The sequence below is a fragment of the Natator depressus genome, chromosome 4 (genome assembly GCF_965152275.1).
Source record: "Natator depressus isolate rNatDep1 chromosome 4, rNatDep2.hap1, whole genome shotgun sequence".
Taxonomy (NCBI): domain Eukaryota; kingdom Metazoa; phylum Chordata; order Testudines; family Cheloniidae; genus Natator; species Natator depressus.
The window spans coordinates 74,107,375-74,123,596 of record NC_134237.1 but is presented as its reverse complement, the minus strand read 5'-3'; the positions used below and the strand labels follow the sequence as shown (position 1 = coordinate 74,123,596).

At 40.8% G+C, this 16,222-nt stretch overlaps 2 protein-coding genes across 6 annotated transcripts in view; one reads left to right on the top strand and one right to left on the bottom strand.

Annotated features, from left to right (window-relative positions):
- The first annotated feature begins 2,699 nt into the window (after positions 1–2,699).
- Positions 2,700–12,119, top strand: SPATA4 (spermatogenesis associated 4). 2 transcript variants are annotated; one of them, XM_074951191.1, is made up of 6 exons: positions 2,700–2,892; positions 2,987–3,116; positions 3,832–3,950; positions 5,612–5,829; positions 8,344–8,457; positions 10,184–12,113. In XM_074951191.1, the coding sequence occupies exons 1-6, from the start codon at positions 2,792–2,794 to the stop codon at positions 10,279–10,281; spliced, it is 780 nt and encodes a 259-aa protein (XP_074807292.1). In that variant the 5' UTR covers positions 2,700–2,791; the 3' UTR covers positions 10,282–12,113. The 2 variants fall into 2 exon arrangements, with proteins under 2 accessions (XP_074807292.1, XP_074807293.1); XM_074951192.1 differs by lacking the exons at positions 2,700–2,892; positions 2,987–3,116 and adding an exon at positions 3,270–3,485 and having other exon boundaries at positions 10,184–12,119.
- The window catches only part of WDR17 (WD repeat domain 17), a 124,370-nt gene continuing 117,551 nt past the window's right edge, over positions 9,404–16,222 (bottom strand). For 3 of the 4 annotated variants that reach the window (XM_074951187.1, XM_074951186.1, XM_074951184.1), the window contains 4 exons: positions 15,739–15,840; positions 14,406–14,504; positions 14,001–14,184; positions 9,406–12,678 (listed from right to left, as the gene is read on the bottom strand). In XM_074951187.1, coding sequence (XP_074807288.1) covers positions 12,559–12,678; positions 14,001–14,184; positions 14,406–14,504; positions 15,739–15,840 — 505 coding nt within the window. In that variant the 3' untranslated portion in view covers positions 9,406–12,558. Of the gene's footprint in view, positions 12,679–14,000; positions 14,185–14,405; positions 14,505–15,738; positions 15,841–16,222 lie in introns of all 4 variants that reach the window. The other variant, XM_074951185.1, reaches the window with a different exon arrangement.

The window sequence follows — 16,222 nt, the reverse complement described above, 5'->3', positions numbered from 1 at the left end:
TTGGGGGAAGCTGGCTGCCAGTGGGTGCAGGCCCTTATGTTGCCAACTTTCTAACTGTGCAAAACCAAACACCCTAGCCCCACCCCTTCCCCGAGGCCCTGCCCTCTGCTCACTACATTCCCCCTCCCTCGGTGGCTCGCTCTTCCCCATCCTCACTCACTTGCACTAGGCTGGGGCAGGGAGCTAGGGTGCAGGAGGGGGTGAGGGCTCTAGCTGGGAGGGTGGGGCTGAGGGATTCAGAATGTGGGAGGGGGCTGTGGGTTGAGGCAGTGGGGTGGAGTGTGGGAGGCGGTATGGCTCTGAGGTGGGGGTATGGGCTCTGGGGTGGGGCCGGGGATGAGGGGTTTGGGGTGTAGGAGAGGGCTCGGGGGGTGGGGCTGAGGGATTCGGAATGTGAGAGGGGGCTGCGGGTTGAGGCAGGGGGTTGGGGTGAGGGAGAGGGTGAGGACTTTGGGGTGGGACCAGGGATGAGGGTTTCAGGGTGTGGGAGGGGCCTCTGGCCTGCAGCACTAGGGTTGGGGGGCAGGGGCGCTGAGCGTCTAGGCTGGGGGTGCAGGCTCAGGGCTGGGGATGAGGGTTTTGGGGTTCATGAGGGGGCTCTGGGTTTGGGGGGTCAGGGCTGGGGTGGGGGTTTAGGGCTCAGGGTGGGGTGCGGGCTTACCTTGGGCAGCTCCTGGTCAGCAGTGCAGAGGGGAGGCTCACACAAGCTTCCTGCCTGTCCTGGGACACTGCGCTGTGCCCTGGAAGTGGCCAGCAGGTCCAGGTCCTAGGCGGTGGGGGGGCCCAGCAAGCTCCGTGCACTGTTCTTGCCCACAGGCACTGCCCCCCCCACGCCCCCCAAACTCCCATTGACCGGAACCAGCCAATGGGAGTGTGGAGCTGGTGCTCAGGGTGGGGGCAGCGTGCGGAGCTTCCTGGACCCCCTGCCTAGGACCCAGACCTGCTGGCCGCTTCCAGGGTGTAGCATGGTGCCCCAGGACAGGGAGGGACTAGACTGCCTTAGCCAGGCAGCACCGTTGACCAGACTTTTAATGGCTCGGTTGGCGATGCTGACCAGAGCTGCCAGGGTCCCTTTTCAATCAGATGTTCCGGTTGAAAACCAGATACCCGGTCACCTACTCTTATGCAGAATTTCCTATTTTCAAAGTACTGTGCAATTTGCAAACATTAAGCCTGATAATGGAATGACTGATCAATACTGCTGTCATAGCCAATTAAATATCTAGAAGTAAAAACCAGACAGTGGTCAAGTGTGAGGGGGGGAAATAAACGTAATAGTAGAATCATAAGGTTAGGAGGAACCGCAAGGGTAATCTAGTCTAACCCCATGCCAAAATGCAGGATTTGTTGTGTCTGAACCATACAAGACATTTTGGACAGAACATAACACCACAGTTGTACAATCAATACACTTTCAAGCCCATTGGCTTTAGTGGGTTTTTTGCTTGTAAAACAATTCAGGATATGGCCTAATTACAAAAAAATCTTGGAATAAGACTGCAAGATCTAAGAAATAAGAAAGGAGATAGTGCAGTAAGACGGCAGAATGTACGTGACTACAGTGGACAAACACATGGTGAATGGATCCTTAAAAGTGACTAAGTGTCCTTTTCAAAGTCATGATTGTTGGCAGTCAACACGTTGCATGTCTTGAGAAGAGCCAAAAGGCTAATACTCAGATAAACTGAGTGGGTTAGAGAGAAGAGGTGGATGCACAGATATAATTTCACTAATGGCTGTAAAATCATTAGCTCTTAACCTAGATAGCATTAAAAAAATCAACTTTTTAATGTTTTTGGATATCTAGCAAAATAAGAAAAGGAGTACTTGTGGCACCTTAGAGACTAGCCAATTTATTTGAGCATAAGCTTTCGTGAGCTACAGCTCACTTCATCGGATGCATACTGTGGAAAGTGTAGATCTTTTATACACACAAAGCATGAAAAAATACCTCCCCCCACCCCACTCTCCTGCTGTGTGTATAAAAGATCTTCTACACTTTCCACAGTATGCATCCGATGAAGTGAGCTGTAGCTCACGAAAGCTTATGCTCAAATAAATTAGCTAGTCTCTAAGGTGCCACAAGTACTCCTTTTCTTTTTGCGACTACAGACTAACACAGCTGCTACTCTGAAACCTAGCAAAATAAGGGAGAACACTGCAAAGAGACTAAATAGATAGAATCAGATCTCTAGACAGCCGGCATGTGCTTTTGTACCACATCTCAGATGAATTAATTCTGCTATTTCTAGACGCGTAAACACAGTAGCAACTGATCAAGACTAAAACACGCAGAGGAGCTGGTAACTGATGTGCATGACGCTGGGCTGTACAGGGGGATGCTGTTGGTGTGTGCGGGGAGCTCACAGCTAACACCTGGGGCACGGGCACATGACGGTCCGCAGGCGCCTACCTGGGGACCTGTGTGGAACGATGGCGCCCCCTGGCACGGCAGACGCTGCCCAGCTCGGCCAGTAGAGCGCTAGCCGCAGACTCCGAATAACGTGCTGGTAGCTCAGAGTTTCGTGCAGCCGCTATTGCCGGCTGCCCATTGGCACCCAGCTACGACCACGGCGCGTGCGCACTCAGGCAATACCGCTCACGGGTTGCCTAGCGCACGTGCGCGCCCTAGTCATCCTGGGAGAATCTGTGGGCAGGGGGCGGAGTCGCATGAGTCCCCGCCTACTTCCATAGTTTGTGGCGGTTGCTTGGTAACTATTCAGCAGCTAGAGGACACTGGGAAAGGGGGCCCTATTGCGGCTCGCGGGCGGTCCCAGCCTCTCGCGCCCCTATGTCGTACTCGCACGCCCCCAAGCGCACGGGGCTGCCCCGCGCCGTGCTGAGGTGGCTGCAGAGCCTGGACCTGAGTTTCTTCCCCAGGAACTTCCGACGGTGAGAGGGGGCGGGGCGGCTCCGAGCCGAGCGTGGCGCCGCGCCGCGCGCGCCACCCGGCCTCCGCCTTACTGTTATTGTCGTTGTTCTCTAGGGACTTCTCTAACGGCTACCTCATCGCCGAGATCTTCTCCTGGTATTACCCCGAGGACATCCACAGCCACAGCTACGAGAACGGCGCCTCGCTGGCCACCAAGCTCAGCAACTGGTCCCAGCTCGGCCAGGTGAGGGGGCCGCCCCGCCGTGGGGCACGAGCCCGGGCAGCGGCTCGGAGCGGGGACGGTGCGCCTGGTAACGAGCACCCAGCGCTCCAGGTTTCCTTCCGTGTGAACCCTGCCCCGCCATGGCCCCGGGCGCGTCGGGCTCGGAAGGTTGGTGCAGCGATGGCGGCCCCTTGGCGCTCGGCCCCCCTCCCCCAGGTATCGATTGGCCGCGGGAGGAGCCCGGCTGAGCCCTGCACGCTCCGCGGGTCCCTGCGGACAGTCCCGGGGGCCGCTGCCGAGCTCCGCGGGGATGGCGCTGGAGGAACGGACGAAACGTCACTCGCCTGGCCAGCTCTGGTGACTTGTTCCAGGCGCCGAGCCATGCGAATGGTGAGGCACCCAAGGTTAAATCTTGGCCTTGTGGTTTTTGCCTATTGTTAACCATTGCAACTCTCTTAGGTTGGGCAGTTAAGGGGGTTCCAGTTGTTTTTGGGAAGAAAAAGTTTGAATTTTTGCTCAGTTTATATTCCAGTTCTCACCCATAATATTGCATACTTTCTTTAATTGCTGTTCCTTTTTGGTTAAGGGGTGAGGGTTTGAGTGGGATTGGATTGGAAGGGGGCTGAGAGAAAACAAAGTGAGTGATCACACATCAAGTAAATAGCATGGAAGGATAGACCTGTGCTTCTCAACTAATAGGAACTGAAATGCTCTCTGTTTTTATTTTTTGCTCTAGTTTTTTTCCAGAAGAAAATTGAAGCCTGTCCAAGAACTAATAGATGGGACAATTCACTGTAAACCGGGAGCAGCAGAAATTTTGGTACAAGACATCTACTCAATGCTGACAAATGGACGGTGGGTGCTGTTGTTTACAGAAGTGTATTATGTATCAGGTTTTCTGTAAAGGATTCATTTTAGTAGCATATTAATGAGTAGTATCTAAATATTACTCAAAACCTTCAGATTTCTGAAGCCTTGGCGTGAAGTCTACTGGAGTTTTGCCATTGACTTCAGTAGGGCCAGGATCTGATGCCTGCTTCACGAGAGAAATAACATTTAAATTCCTAGTGAACCTTTGCCCACATCACAAAAATCACCACAGTCCTGCTCTGGTTCATTCATTGAAAAAGCAAAGTTGTTTAATTGACAGTGAGGTAATTAGTGTTGTGTGTGAAAGCTTACAGAGCACATAGTATTACCTAGGATCTCTTTAAAGTGGTTATCAGCATGCTTCTTAGCAGCCGTGAAATTCACTAAATAAAAATAGTACAAAGAGCAAAGCCATTAATAAAACAGATGGTGTTTATAAGCATAAAACCATAGATCTATATGCTCTCCTCCAATTCTGTGAGTGTAAAGGAGCTTATGCCCACTGAGCTAAATGGGGTGATGTGCAAGAGGGAGTGCTGCTTCTTCAGAACCTGCTTAATTTTCCCCAACCCAGCAGAACCCCAATTCTGTGGATGGAGTTGACGATGATCTAGTTCTGCTAGATTCTTAACCCCTCAGCATACCGTGGAACCTTGTGTATGTTACTGTAGACAAAGTGTGTAGCAACTACTTACTGCTCTGCAATTTAGAGCTCCGCTGATGAGGGCTACAATGGCAGCCATAATCAGGGAAGCCACTGTCAGTGTGGTTTCTGGGGCCAGGCAGCAAAATGGAGTTAAGGGACATTTGTATGGATGCCCCTAATCCCTTCAGTGGATTTCAGAGATTTGTGAGTTAAGTGTTACCGTCCACCAAGAGAATTACAAGACAGCTCAATGAGTTTCTAATAATCAAGCTTTATAGGTTCATATGGCCAAATTCTGCTCTCCACTTTGGCCCCATGACTCACCCTGGTGGCATATAGAAGGCATAAGTGAGCTGCAAGAGAATTTCCCCAGCACGGGAGCGGCATAGGGCTGACATAAGTAGCCCTAAATTAGCCTCCCTTCTAGTCCACACCATAGGGGGTTAGCCTGAAGTGCCGATTGCTGTGCAATCTTTAGGCAGATGTGGAGAGTCCTATGCCTGTGAACAGCTTTAGTCACATGATTACTTGAGTGAAGTAACTTGCATCAGCAAGTGTCTGCATGTTCGGCTTCCAGGTTAGACAGCTGTAGAAAGCTCTTGGTGCTCTCTGGCTTCAGCTGTGACTTGTATGTGTTTTATCATGAATCGGAATGTGAGTGGAGATGGCTCACAGAAGACTTTCTCTTAAGAATGGTCCATACTTTGGAAAAACGTTTGAGAGTTTTGGTTTAGTGGACTGAGCACTAGGAGCTCCTGTATTCTTTTCCTGGCCGGGACACTGATTTGTCTCTGTGGGTTTGGGCAAATCGCTTATCTCTGTGTCAAGGTTTCCCCATTTATAAATGGAGATAATACCTTCCACACAATGGAATTGTGAGAATTCGTTAGTAATATGTAACCAGTATCTTGAAAGGTGTTGAGTATAATAATGTGTTCAGTATTTATTAGTAGTAACGTAACTGACTCATTAACATTTTGCTTTTTTTTTCTCCCCCCAGAATTAAAAATATTCAGGATGAGGTTGACTTTACAGACCACTATTATCAGGAGCAGTTACCGATGGTTGCCAGGTCAACAGCTTCAAAGGCTATCAAGAACAACATTAAGCTAACAGAAATAATGATAGAGCCCAACATTAACAAAAATAGACAAAAGGTTAATGCTATCATCAATATGCATCTGCAACAGAGACTGGTAGAGAGGGAAGAGAACCCAAGTGAGTGGTTTTTCAAAGCAAGTATAAAAAACTGATGTACATGGTGCAACTGATTGTTTCCTATGTTCACTGTCCTACTTTGTGAGTCTGATGATTGAAAATGGAAAACAGGCAAATATTTGAATGATCTTTGGGCCAAGTCATGCTTGCTTTAACTACAACTTGTCACCCCACTGAAGGTAGTGGAACTATTGGTGTGAGTAACATGAAGAGGATTAGCAACTGCTTTGGAAATTATAAAGAAAACATCATACCACTTTCTGATTACATCATTTGAGGAAACATTTTCAGCCAGTTGCATTCAAAGTGAACAGTGATACTTAAATGATATATTAATATTAGTGATATAATGATGGAATATAGCTGAAATAACAGATAAAGTTTCCACCATTGCCATATTACTTACAAGTGATTCATTCACTTTTTGCCATTCCTTTGCATTAAAAGTTGCTGCTGCCATGATCACTTCTTTAGCTGGCTTAACTCTAAATAGTTGAAGTGTTTCTGGAGCAGAGAGATTTTCCTTGGTACTCCACTGATTTCCTGCTAGTAAAAACATACAAACAGGGAACTATTGAACCTAAGTTTTTCACTTATCAGGTTAATTTAACTTAATTGGACAGTGGGCCCGGGGAATGCGGTGAGTTGGCCCATATTTCAAATGTTCTCAGTAAGCCTTCAAGAGTGGAAGGTAAAATACATACTTTGAGCTTGCTTAACTATTCTGTTTAATTCTTTTTCACTTTTTATGATCTTAGGTGAATTTGCTAAAAAGCAGCTGATCTTTACTCTTTGAGGCCCTGATCCTGCAAACACTAACACATGTGCTTAACTTTACTACCATAGATCCATAGAGTTTAAGACCAAAAGAAGTCTGACCCCCGTGTGTCAAGGGCTGTTAAATTTCTCCCAGTTACCTGTGTATGAAGTGCCATAACTTCTTTAACTAAAGCATATCTTCCAGAAAGGTATCCAGTCGTGATTTGAAGACATCAAGGGATGGAGAATGTACCACTTCCGTTCGTAGTTTGTTCTAATGGTTAACCATCCTTACTGTTCTAAATATGGCACAAATATTTTTTAATTTGAACTTGGTTGGTTTCAGCTTCCTGGTTCTTATGCCATTTTCCACTACATTAATATCCCTTTTAGTACCTGGTAGTTTCATCTCCTAAAGGTGCTTATACACTGTAACAAGTCACCTCTCAAATCTTCTTTTTGATAAGCTAAACTGCTTGAGCTCTTTATATCACACTGTAAGGCATTTTTTCCATCCCTCAAGTGATTTTTGTGCCTTTTTTCTGCACCCTTTTCAGTTTTTCAACATCTTTTTTTAAAATGTGGACAACAGAACTGGTTACAGTATGCCAGAATCAGTCTAACCAAAGCCATATACAGAGGTAACATCACCTCCTTATTCCTACTTCCCACTTTATACATCTGAGGAACACAGTTACTCCCACAGCATCCCACTGGGGCACGGTGACCATGGCACCATGTGGGGGTAGCCTAAGCCCTCTTCCCCCTCTCCCCCGGTCACAAGTAAGTGTTTACATGTTCAGTGCCTTAAGCTCTAAGTTAGCTGCTCTAAGCAACATTTTCTAGGAGTATACGGCTAAAGTTTGAAAGTATTACAGGACTCAGATTGATATGGCACAAATGGGAACATCAGTCCGGATTGTCAGTAGAAAAGACACATGGTCAAAATTTGTCTAAATTTAAACTTGTGGGTCAAAAAGTTTGGATTTCTATAATGACAGCGGATATTCTGTGTCAAGTAATAAATGAGAACAAAAAAATAATACTGCTTTTGTTCTTCAAAGTGCTTTATTTAGTTGGCCAAACTCAGCACTAATACACCTAGGTATTCAGAGAAGCACGTTGTAATCTGTTGCAAAACAGCTTCTCATGCTTATTTAAGGATAAGACCTATCTCGGATTAAGGGCTGGTCTACACTGGGAATTTACATCAGCATAGCTACGTTGGTCAGGGGTGTGAAAAATGTACACCCCTGGGAGACATAGCTATGCCAACCAAAACCTGGGTGTACACAGCACTGGATCAAAGGAAGAATTCTTCCATTGACCTAGAAGCTGCCTCTCGGGAAGACAAATTACCCTTGTCAATGGGAGAACCATTTCCATCAGTGTAATGTCTACAGTGGAGCAGATGCAGTTGTGCTGCTGTAGCAGTTTAAGTGTAGACATATCCTTAGTCTTCCCACAATGTGATTGCTAAAACATATCATAGCCTCTTAAACAAACAACCAACCAACCCACCACCACATAAGCTTATTTTGTGTGTCCCCTTGTGTATAGCTTTTGCAGGATAAAATTATGGTATTTTTTGCCAGAGCACTTTTTTCTTTTGCTAGAGTTTGTGACGATCTTGGTTTCTTTATTTAGATTTTATAGGTGGGAGTGTCTTTTAAATAAAAAAAATCACTTTGAAGAATTGTATGAAGGCTATGATTATGTGGACTGTAATGAATGAATTGTAATTGTGTTTTGAAGAGCGGTTTAACATTAAACCAAGCTTGGCAGAGCGTGCAGTTCGTCATCCAGCTGCTGTAGATCCCTCTGGGAGTGCGGTTAACATCAAGAGAGAGAAACTTTCTTTTATATCAAGTAAGCTTTCATTTCAATCTCTTCCATTGGAGTGTTTTTTTTTAAATTTTATTTTACATTGATTACATGGATAAGTGGTCTTTTTACTAAAACTATTGGACCTTATTAGAAAATAACTACATTGCTTCCACAAAGTTATTCTGAGCCTCAGTGGCAGCATCTACAGATGCTGCTTATATTTCAGGAGTCGAAATTGCTTTTCTTCCACACCATAGTGTTTTGGCTTACGATTCAGAACTTCCACCATACTTAGTAGCACAGTCTGAAGGCAGTTCCTTCTCCAGTGTAATGGTAACAGATGTTCTTTACTTGCTCCCCAATGGACAAATCCTGCAGTCCTTACTCAAACAGAACTCCCAACGAAGTCAATGGGTATTTTGCCTGAGTAAGAACAGTAGGCCGTGGCCCTGATTGCATAGATAGCCTTTGTATTTATATCTTGAAGGCAGATAGTGAACCTTTGAGAATATTAGTTGAAGCTTTTCCTCACCAAGAAAAAAGTAGTGGATATGTAAAACCCCTAAGAAATTGTAACTAGTTAGATGGAAAAGGTTCCAAAACCGTTTGTATGTTCGAAGGCCACAGTGGACCAGTGTTTAAACTGGTCAGAGCTGTGCAAGGGTGGATATGAGTTGGAAGGATGGTCCAGCAGTTAGAACTCTATTCTAGTACTTAGGAGACAACAGTTCAATTCCCCAACGGTTCAGTTCCAACAAACTTCGTGTGTGACCTTTGGCAGGTCTCTCTATGCCTGTGGTCCCTGTTTGTGAGGGGAAAAAAACGTGGGTAGTAATGTTATGGTTACAGACTAGCACCACTTTCTTCTCCTCCATTGTCTGAATGCATCCCTTCAGGTGCAGTGTCTTGTGGGATGAAACTGTGCAGTTCTCCCACTCCCAGATCAGATCCTGGGCTCCAGTACCCTGGATCAACTGTGCTTACCCTAACAGGCCCCTTAAGTGGTGGTAGCTTATTCTTGAATTGACCCTTTGAATTCATCTAGTAAACCTCTATCAGACACACATGTAAAGTATAATTGATAAATTATTACAGCTCACCCTCACTTCTGTCACCTAGTACTTTCCGCCTCACAGGGATGTCGTGAGGATAAATATATTGGAGTGATGCCCTCAGATACTATGATAATGGTATTAAATAGTCTAAATGACTTTTGTATCACAGTTCAGCTGTTCTTTGCAATCTCCAATAGAAATGGGAAGTGGATTAGCAGAGTCTCCTAGTGAGTGATTTCGTGTGGAATCTTGATCATGGTATTATAGAAGAGTCCAGTAACAAATCTCCTATGATAGTTTGAGGTATACTGTGGTCTGGTCTGCAGTTTTTGATGAGATTTAACTGTTTTGGTTAGAGGTGTGATTTTTTTTTTTTTTTCCTATCAGGATAGTTAAATTTGTCCAACTCCTAGGATGGCTGCAGTTCTATCAGTCTAAAGGTGCTTATATCAATGGAAATAAGCTATATTGGTATAAGCAACTTTATACCAATTTAACTGCATCCATACTAAGGGGATTGTACAATCAACTGGTTTAACTATATACCACTATAGCTAAATGGGTACACTCCTTATGTGTAAACAGGACCTGTGTTGGCAGTTTGAGATAAATTTCATTGTATTCCAAAGGACATGTTTTTATTGTTAAATTGTATGATAATAAATCAGCAGCAAAAGTACATGGGTGCATTAATCAATTGCTTCTTTTCTTAGACCGAGGACGTCCAGAAATCAGAGGCAAAAGTGGCGTTCATTTCAAAGAAATCCAGGTGAAACAAGCTGACAGATGCTCTTTTACTGTGGATGTATAAGTGCGGCAGCTCCAGGCACCTAGCCAAAAGGATTCTAACTGAACACTGAAAAAAAGTGTTAGAGACCTCAACTTTGAAAACGTACAAGACCAACTTTATCTCTAATTCTTTGACCATATCCATTGGGAGCGAATTGCCTGATTGGTTTCAGTGTCTGTTAAATTAGAGCATTATTTTCTTCTAGTAAATGCCAAAACAAAATACATATTGGAAATCTGATGTTTGTGGAAGTGTGACAAGCGAAATCATCACTAAACAAAGCAGTATCTAAAATATACATCACTGTAGTTTCCCCATTGTTAGACAGCTTCCTTCAGTAACTTGCTACCATAGTTGCTTTTACAGCTCAGCCTCCTCCTAGACTTGATTACTTACTAGATCGAATTGTTTTTAATATTTCAAGTTCTTTGTCAGTGAAATTTTCCAATTTACAGATTGCATTGGTGCAAGATGGGTAATGACGATGTGGTCAAACTTTTTGCACATTGTGATGTGATGAGTTGAATAAATTAGACAGTTATACTTGGTGTCCTTTTGTATCTTGAACTATTGTACATTGATTTTTACAATCTTTGATATAAGATTAATTTTTAGTAACTTATATCAAATAGTTCTGACATGTTTTTCGTCATTTTGACAAACATGTGACTTTGGTAGAGACATTTTATTAGTTTAATACTTATTACAAGAACATTAAGATTACAAGAGATTTTTTCAGAGCACCTGTTACAGAGTATAAAAGTTGTATGGCTTGAAATATTTTTGCCTGGAAAGCTATAGAGAAATTCAGACACAGTACAGAACAAAACACAATTATTTGAAGGTGAAGACATCAGAAATATTTTTTTAATTTAAAGGGGAAATAACTATAGTTGAGCAGTTCTGCTTGACAATGAAATCACATTTTAGCAAACAACCTGAAATTATTTTGGAAAACATTGATGCAGCTATGTTTTGACAGTTGCGACTACATATTGTAACAGTAAATGCACACTTTACAATATTTTGTCTTATGTTTTTCCCCCCACATAGGGTAAGGACTACCTTAAAGCAAATGCAACATAATTTTTGTTCACAAAGACTATTAGCAGACATATTTCTAATATAAAAAGTGCCCTTTGACTCAATTTTTATACTCTAAACCTAACAATGAAAAAATAATTTATCTTCCTCAGTGTCTAAAGAGGGAATAGATTTGTCTGAGGTTCCACATTAAGGCACAACTTCCACAAATTGATGCAGTTTTACTACATATTTATAATTATTTAAAAGATTTAAGTACAGCAGTATAAATCTTCAGTATATTACCAAAGATTTAAAGAATAGAGTGGCAGTTGAGTCAATCCTTCAGATTCCAATTCTTTCATGGACATTTGGGTACATAATACTAGACATGAATTAACCATCTAACTAAATAAAGCAATGTCCACATATTTATGTATCAGGTCCTCAATACCATACAATTTTTTACAATCTATACAAAATTAAAAAAGAATTTTAATTTACATAATGTATTTCAATAATTTTCATTAAATAAGCTGTTTATTACTTACAAGCTATTTATTAAAAAAATAAGGTTCATAAAACACATTTTAGTGCTCATTTAAAATATAATGGGGGAGTGTTAAAGATGGACTTAGAAAATATTATAATTTATCCTAATCTAGATATTCATCAAAATGACTTCTCTTTTCCTGTTAAAGCTTAAATATTTATTGTATGGAAAGATTTTTTTAATTAAAAATTGAAGTATTTTGACTATGTTGTCATTTAATTTACACTATCACTCTTCAGAATCACATTTTACTAAGTATTAGATACAAATAAAAGGGGATACAGAATGTATGAAACTCAGCTGTATCTCAGTGGCAATTCATAAAAGCATAAATAAATGCGTACTAATGTATTAAAAATGTCTTATGAATTTCAGTTTCAGCTACCCTAGTATTTTGGTAATGTTCAGATATTTCTTTACTTGCTTTACAATTTGTTCACAAAAATTTACTGAAATATTTTTATATTGTGTGACAACAGTATTATCGTCTTAAAAAAAACCAACCATGGCTGTCAATTATGTAAGGACATTTTTTCTTTGGATTATTATATAACTTTATAAAAATCCATTTTTCATTTTCTCATTTACATTTTGCAAAATTCAAATAACTGTCCTTCAGGAAGAATCAACTGCCATCTTTCTGTCCTTCAACAATCAAGGTTAAATTAATGTTAACCTGCTGGATGTTACTTGTTTTAAGCACTACAGAGGAAAAAGTCTTATCAGAATGGGTTGAGTCGTATTCCTGTTCCTAATGGTGAGAAGGGATTCACTTTGGCCCACATCAAAGCATCATTCAGTGAAATAGCTGATTTTCCATCTTCAAGGAAAAACACTGGACCCTGTGAATGTTCGAGGGGAGGAAAAAGATACACATCATGTCCCCATACTTCCAGAAGAGATGCAGTCTAGCAAATGCACATTTTTACTTCATCTGAGATGAAAATGAATCGAGAATACAATGCTAATTTATGTGATTGCTACAGCCACATTAAAAAGTTATACCTGTTATAATCAAGTCTGACTAAAACTGTCATACGCAATTTATAATGCTATACTTATCAGGTAAACAGATGTGTCCTAAAAATCTGGAAGCCCAAATTTCATATTTCCTAAATTCCTGAGTTAGATACATCTTAAAATAATAATTCTGTCATATTTACAAACTATCTTATCATTAATGAATTCTTACTGTGTGGCTATTGAGTATGTATACTCTCCTGTTGTCATAATTACTTCACCTCCCTGAGCAGCAGTAGCTATGTCAATGGGAGAGCTTGTCACTCGGGGGGGTAGCTTTTTCACACCCCTGAGTGACTTATGTTATACCGAAGTAAGCGCTGGAGTGTACAAGCCCAGAGTGTCTTCAAATTGCAGCATGGTCTGGAGAAACATGCCTGGCAGAATTGAGAGTCTCTGTTTCCCTATCTGTAAAAATGGCAATAATAATAATACGTACCTCACAGGGATGTAGTGAGGATTAAAATACTTTAACTACTTTGATCACAAAGCACTGTATATGTGATAAATTTAATTGAAAGCTGATTGTCATGTTTGAAAGTGTATCCGTTATATTATTAAATTATGGGGAGACGACGAGAACTGTCCTCTGAAGGATCACTGATGTATGTTTTTAATTCATGTAATGGCTCCTGGGTACTATAGTGGTTGGCATTATAGAAATGCACATTATAACACAACACATTAAGGACAGTGTGAAGTCTAAAATAAAACTTTTTAATTGTTTTCAAGTCAAACCACAGTAAGGTTGGCAATAGATCACATACATTAAAAGTGAGAGAGCATGTGCTAAGAGAAATTTCTATTCCTTATACAGACTAAAAACTTTTGACTGCTCCAATTGGGGATTTCAAACATTTTTTCCTCCCGAATTTTTTCTTTTCTCTCTGTATAGCCTACTGTAGTTAAGACAGTGTCCTTCAAGACAAAATGGCAGCTTTTGCCAGTGCAGGGTACTCAAGAGCAATATTCCAACCAATATTCCCCTTCCTCAGAGGTTTTCTTTGAGAATGCTGCAAGCCTCAACAATTTTCAATTTTTATTCCACCTCTTCACTTGAAAACAATTGGTTTGACCTCTTTAAAGTAATTGTTATTTTATTAAAGTATTCCAAAAAGAGCACTCAGGCTCCATAAAATGGTACCTGTATCCTTAACCCTGTCAAACAAGAGATGTGAACATCTGAGTGACTAGGAAGATTAGACCCAGTGACATAATCTAGTCCAATAATTCCTTTAAGAGGTTCTTCTTTTATTCGTGATACCAATGTTGAATAAACCATTCTCTGTGATTCGGATGGAAGGGTATATGACAATTCATCAGTAGATCTGTGAGTAAAATATATTTCATTTTAAGCTATGCATTTCATTTGCAGTATACCTCAAGATGAACAAAAACAATATTATTTCAAAATGAAGTATCTTAATTTTTACATAAATTGATATATTCATATTCTACAAAGAAAAAATGGGATAAAACATTTTATTTACAATGAGCATATTTAAATCATAGTAATTTCTATTATGATAACTTTACATTTCACACATACTTGTTGACTAACTGAGTACAAGCTCTCCAAGCATCTAGTTCCTCAGAAAGCTGTTCAATTTTCAGGGGTACAGATACCTCCCTTCGTTTTAAAAGCTGACTAAAAAAAGAAATAAAAATGAATTAAGATATCTTCCTACAGAAAAAATTTAAATCAAGAAAATATACATTGTTAGAATTGAAGGGAAAATAAACTAGAAATTAGTAGTATCAATCTGTCTGAGTAAGTGTTGAATTGACCATAAAATTGAATATTTTTGCTATACCACTAGAGTTAAATTTATGAATGATTAGTTTTTATATTTTCACATATAGTTATCCTGATTTAATGGCAGAGTTTTCCTTTGAGGCCTATATTTTAAGGCTGTATATGCTTTTTTTAAAATGACATTTATTGACTCTTATAGGAATTGTGTGTCTTGGTACTGACTGATGTATGCTGAAATGATAAATACAATATCTGAGGATGTTGGACGGCTAAGTGGGTCAGAGTAATGTGATTTAGCACAATATCTGAAACAACCTTGTCTTGTCTGAGTACATGTGGACATAGGAATTTTCAGAAAACTAACACTGGACCTAATTTTACATATACCAGAGCAAGAAAAGAGGGACAGCTTTTCAATTTACTCAGTCCCTAATTCTACAAGCATGCATGTACTTATGTTTAAGCATATATACAGGGCCATTTGACTTTACTGGGACATCTCGTGCTTATGTGCTTTGTTGGATTGGAGCATAAAAAGCTATGAGGTCAGATTGTGGTGGATTTTATAGGTCTTGCAGGGTCAGGCTAAAGAAATACAGCTTTAGAGGGTCCTTGTTCTCCTGAAACCTATATGGATTCTGAGAGTCCCAGGACGCCTCAAAGCTTGATGTCTGAACTGCCACAAATAGGTTATTACTAACCTATTTTTCCTTAGCTTCTTGTTTCTATTATAAAAGAGAATATCTCATCCTGTTATTATTTCTCAAATCAATTTCAGTCAAATAAAATTACAAAGTACAATTGATAACTTATGATAAAGCAAGGACAAGATCTAGAATATCTATCTACTTATAAAAACAATCTTTTCTTTCAGGACAATCTTTTCTTTCACACAGTTTGACTGAGGCCCAAATTCTGCTTTCAGGCTGACCCTTGTGCCTGTGCGATGCAAGAAGCCAAGAGAGCTCTGTGTGAGCACAGGAGTAAATCCATATGAGCTCATTGCAAGAATGGGACTTTAGATTGATAAGCTTCTGGGGATAGGGGCTCTCTTACTATGTACCATAATCCTGACCAAGGCTTCTGGGTGCTACTGCAGTGCAAGCAGGTAAATAATTAATATTACCTTGTGTATTCATAAAGTGCAGGTACAATGCTAGCATACTGTCTTCTAATAGCAAGTAAAGCACCAATGTAACCAGACAATATCAGCAGCTCATTCCGAACTCTAAAAACAGAAAAGGATCAAAAGTAATCAGAGTTTTCAATCATCTGTAGAAACTTTAAACAGACTATTACTCTACTAAATAATTTAAAATATTGCTTGATCTGTGTATTTCTGTAGGGAATGTGTATGCTGCCTGGTTGATTACATTTAAGTTCTAAACCAGATAACTGTAAACTACATTTCATCTGCTAAACACTGATTCCATTTACTGATTTTTATTTTTTTCTTATACTTCAGAATAAAAGGCGCCACACATGGACTCTGAGCATTTTCAGTTGTTTAAAATAACAAACAAGTAAAAATTTCAGACAGCTCACTCCTTTCAGTAGGCTGCAGCTCCACATACAAACAATATCATCCCCACATATTAGTTAGTACTTCA

What these genes read in the sequence shown, in the direction of transcription:
- SPATA4 (XM_074951191.1), top strand. Translation starts at nt 2,792, where the DNA reads ATGTCGTACTCGCACGCCCCCAAGCGCACGGGGCTGCCCCGCGCCGTG. An exon ending in ACTGGTCCCAGCTCGGCCAG is followed by an intron (nt 3,117 to 3,831) that starts GTGAGGGGGCCG and finishes TTTTTGCTCTAG; the next exon opens with TTTTTTTCCAGAAGAAAATT. An exon ending in GAAACTTTCTTTTATATCAA is followed by an intron (nt 8,458 to 10,183) that starts GTAAGCTTTCAT and finishes TTCTTTTCTTAG; the next exon opens with ACCGAGGACGTCCAGAAATC.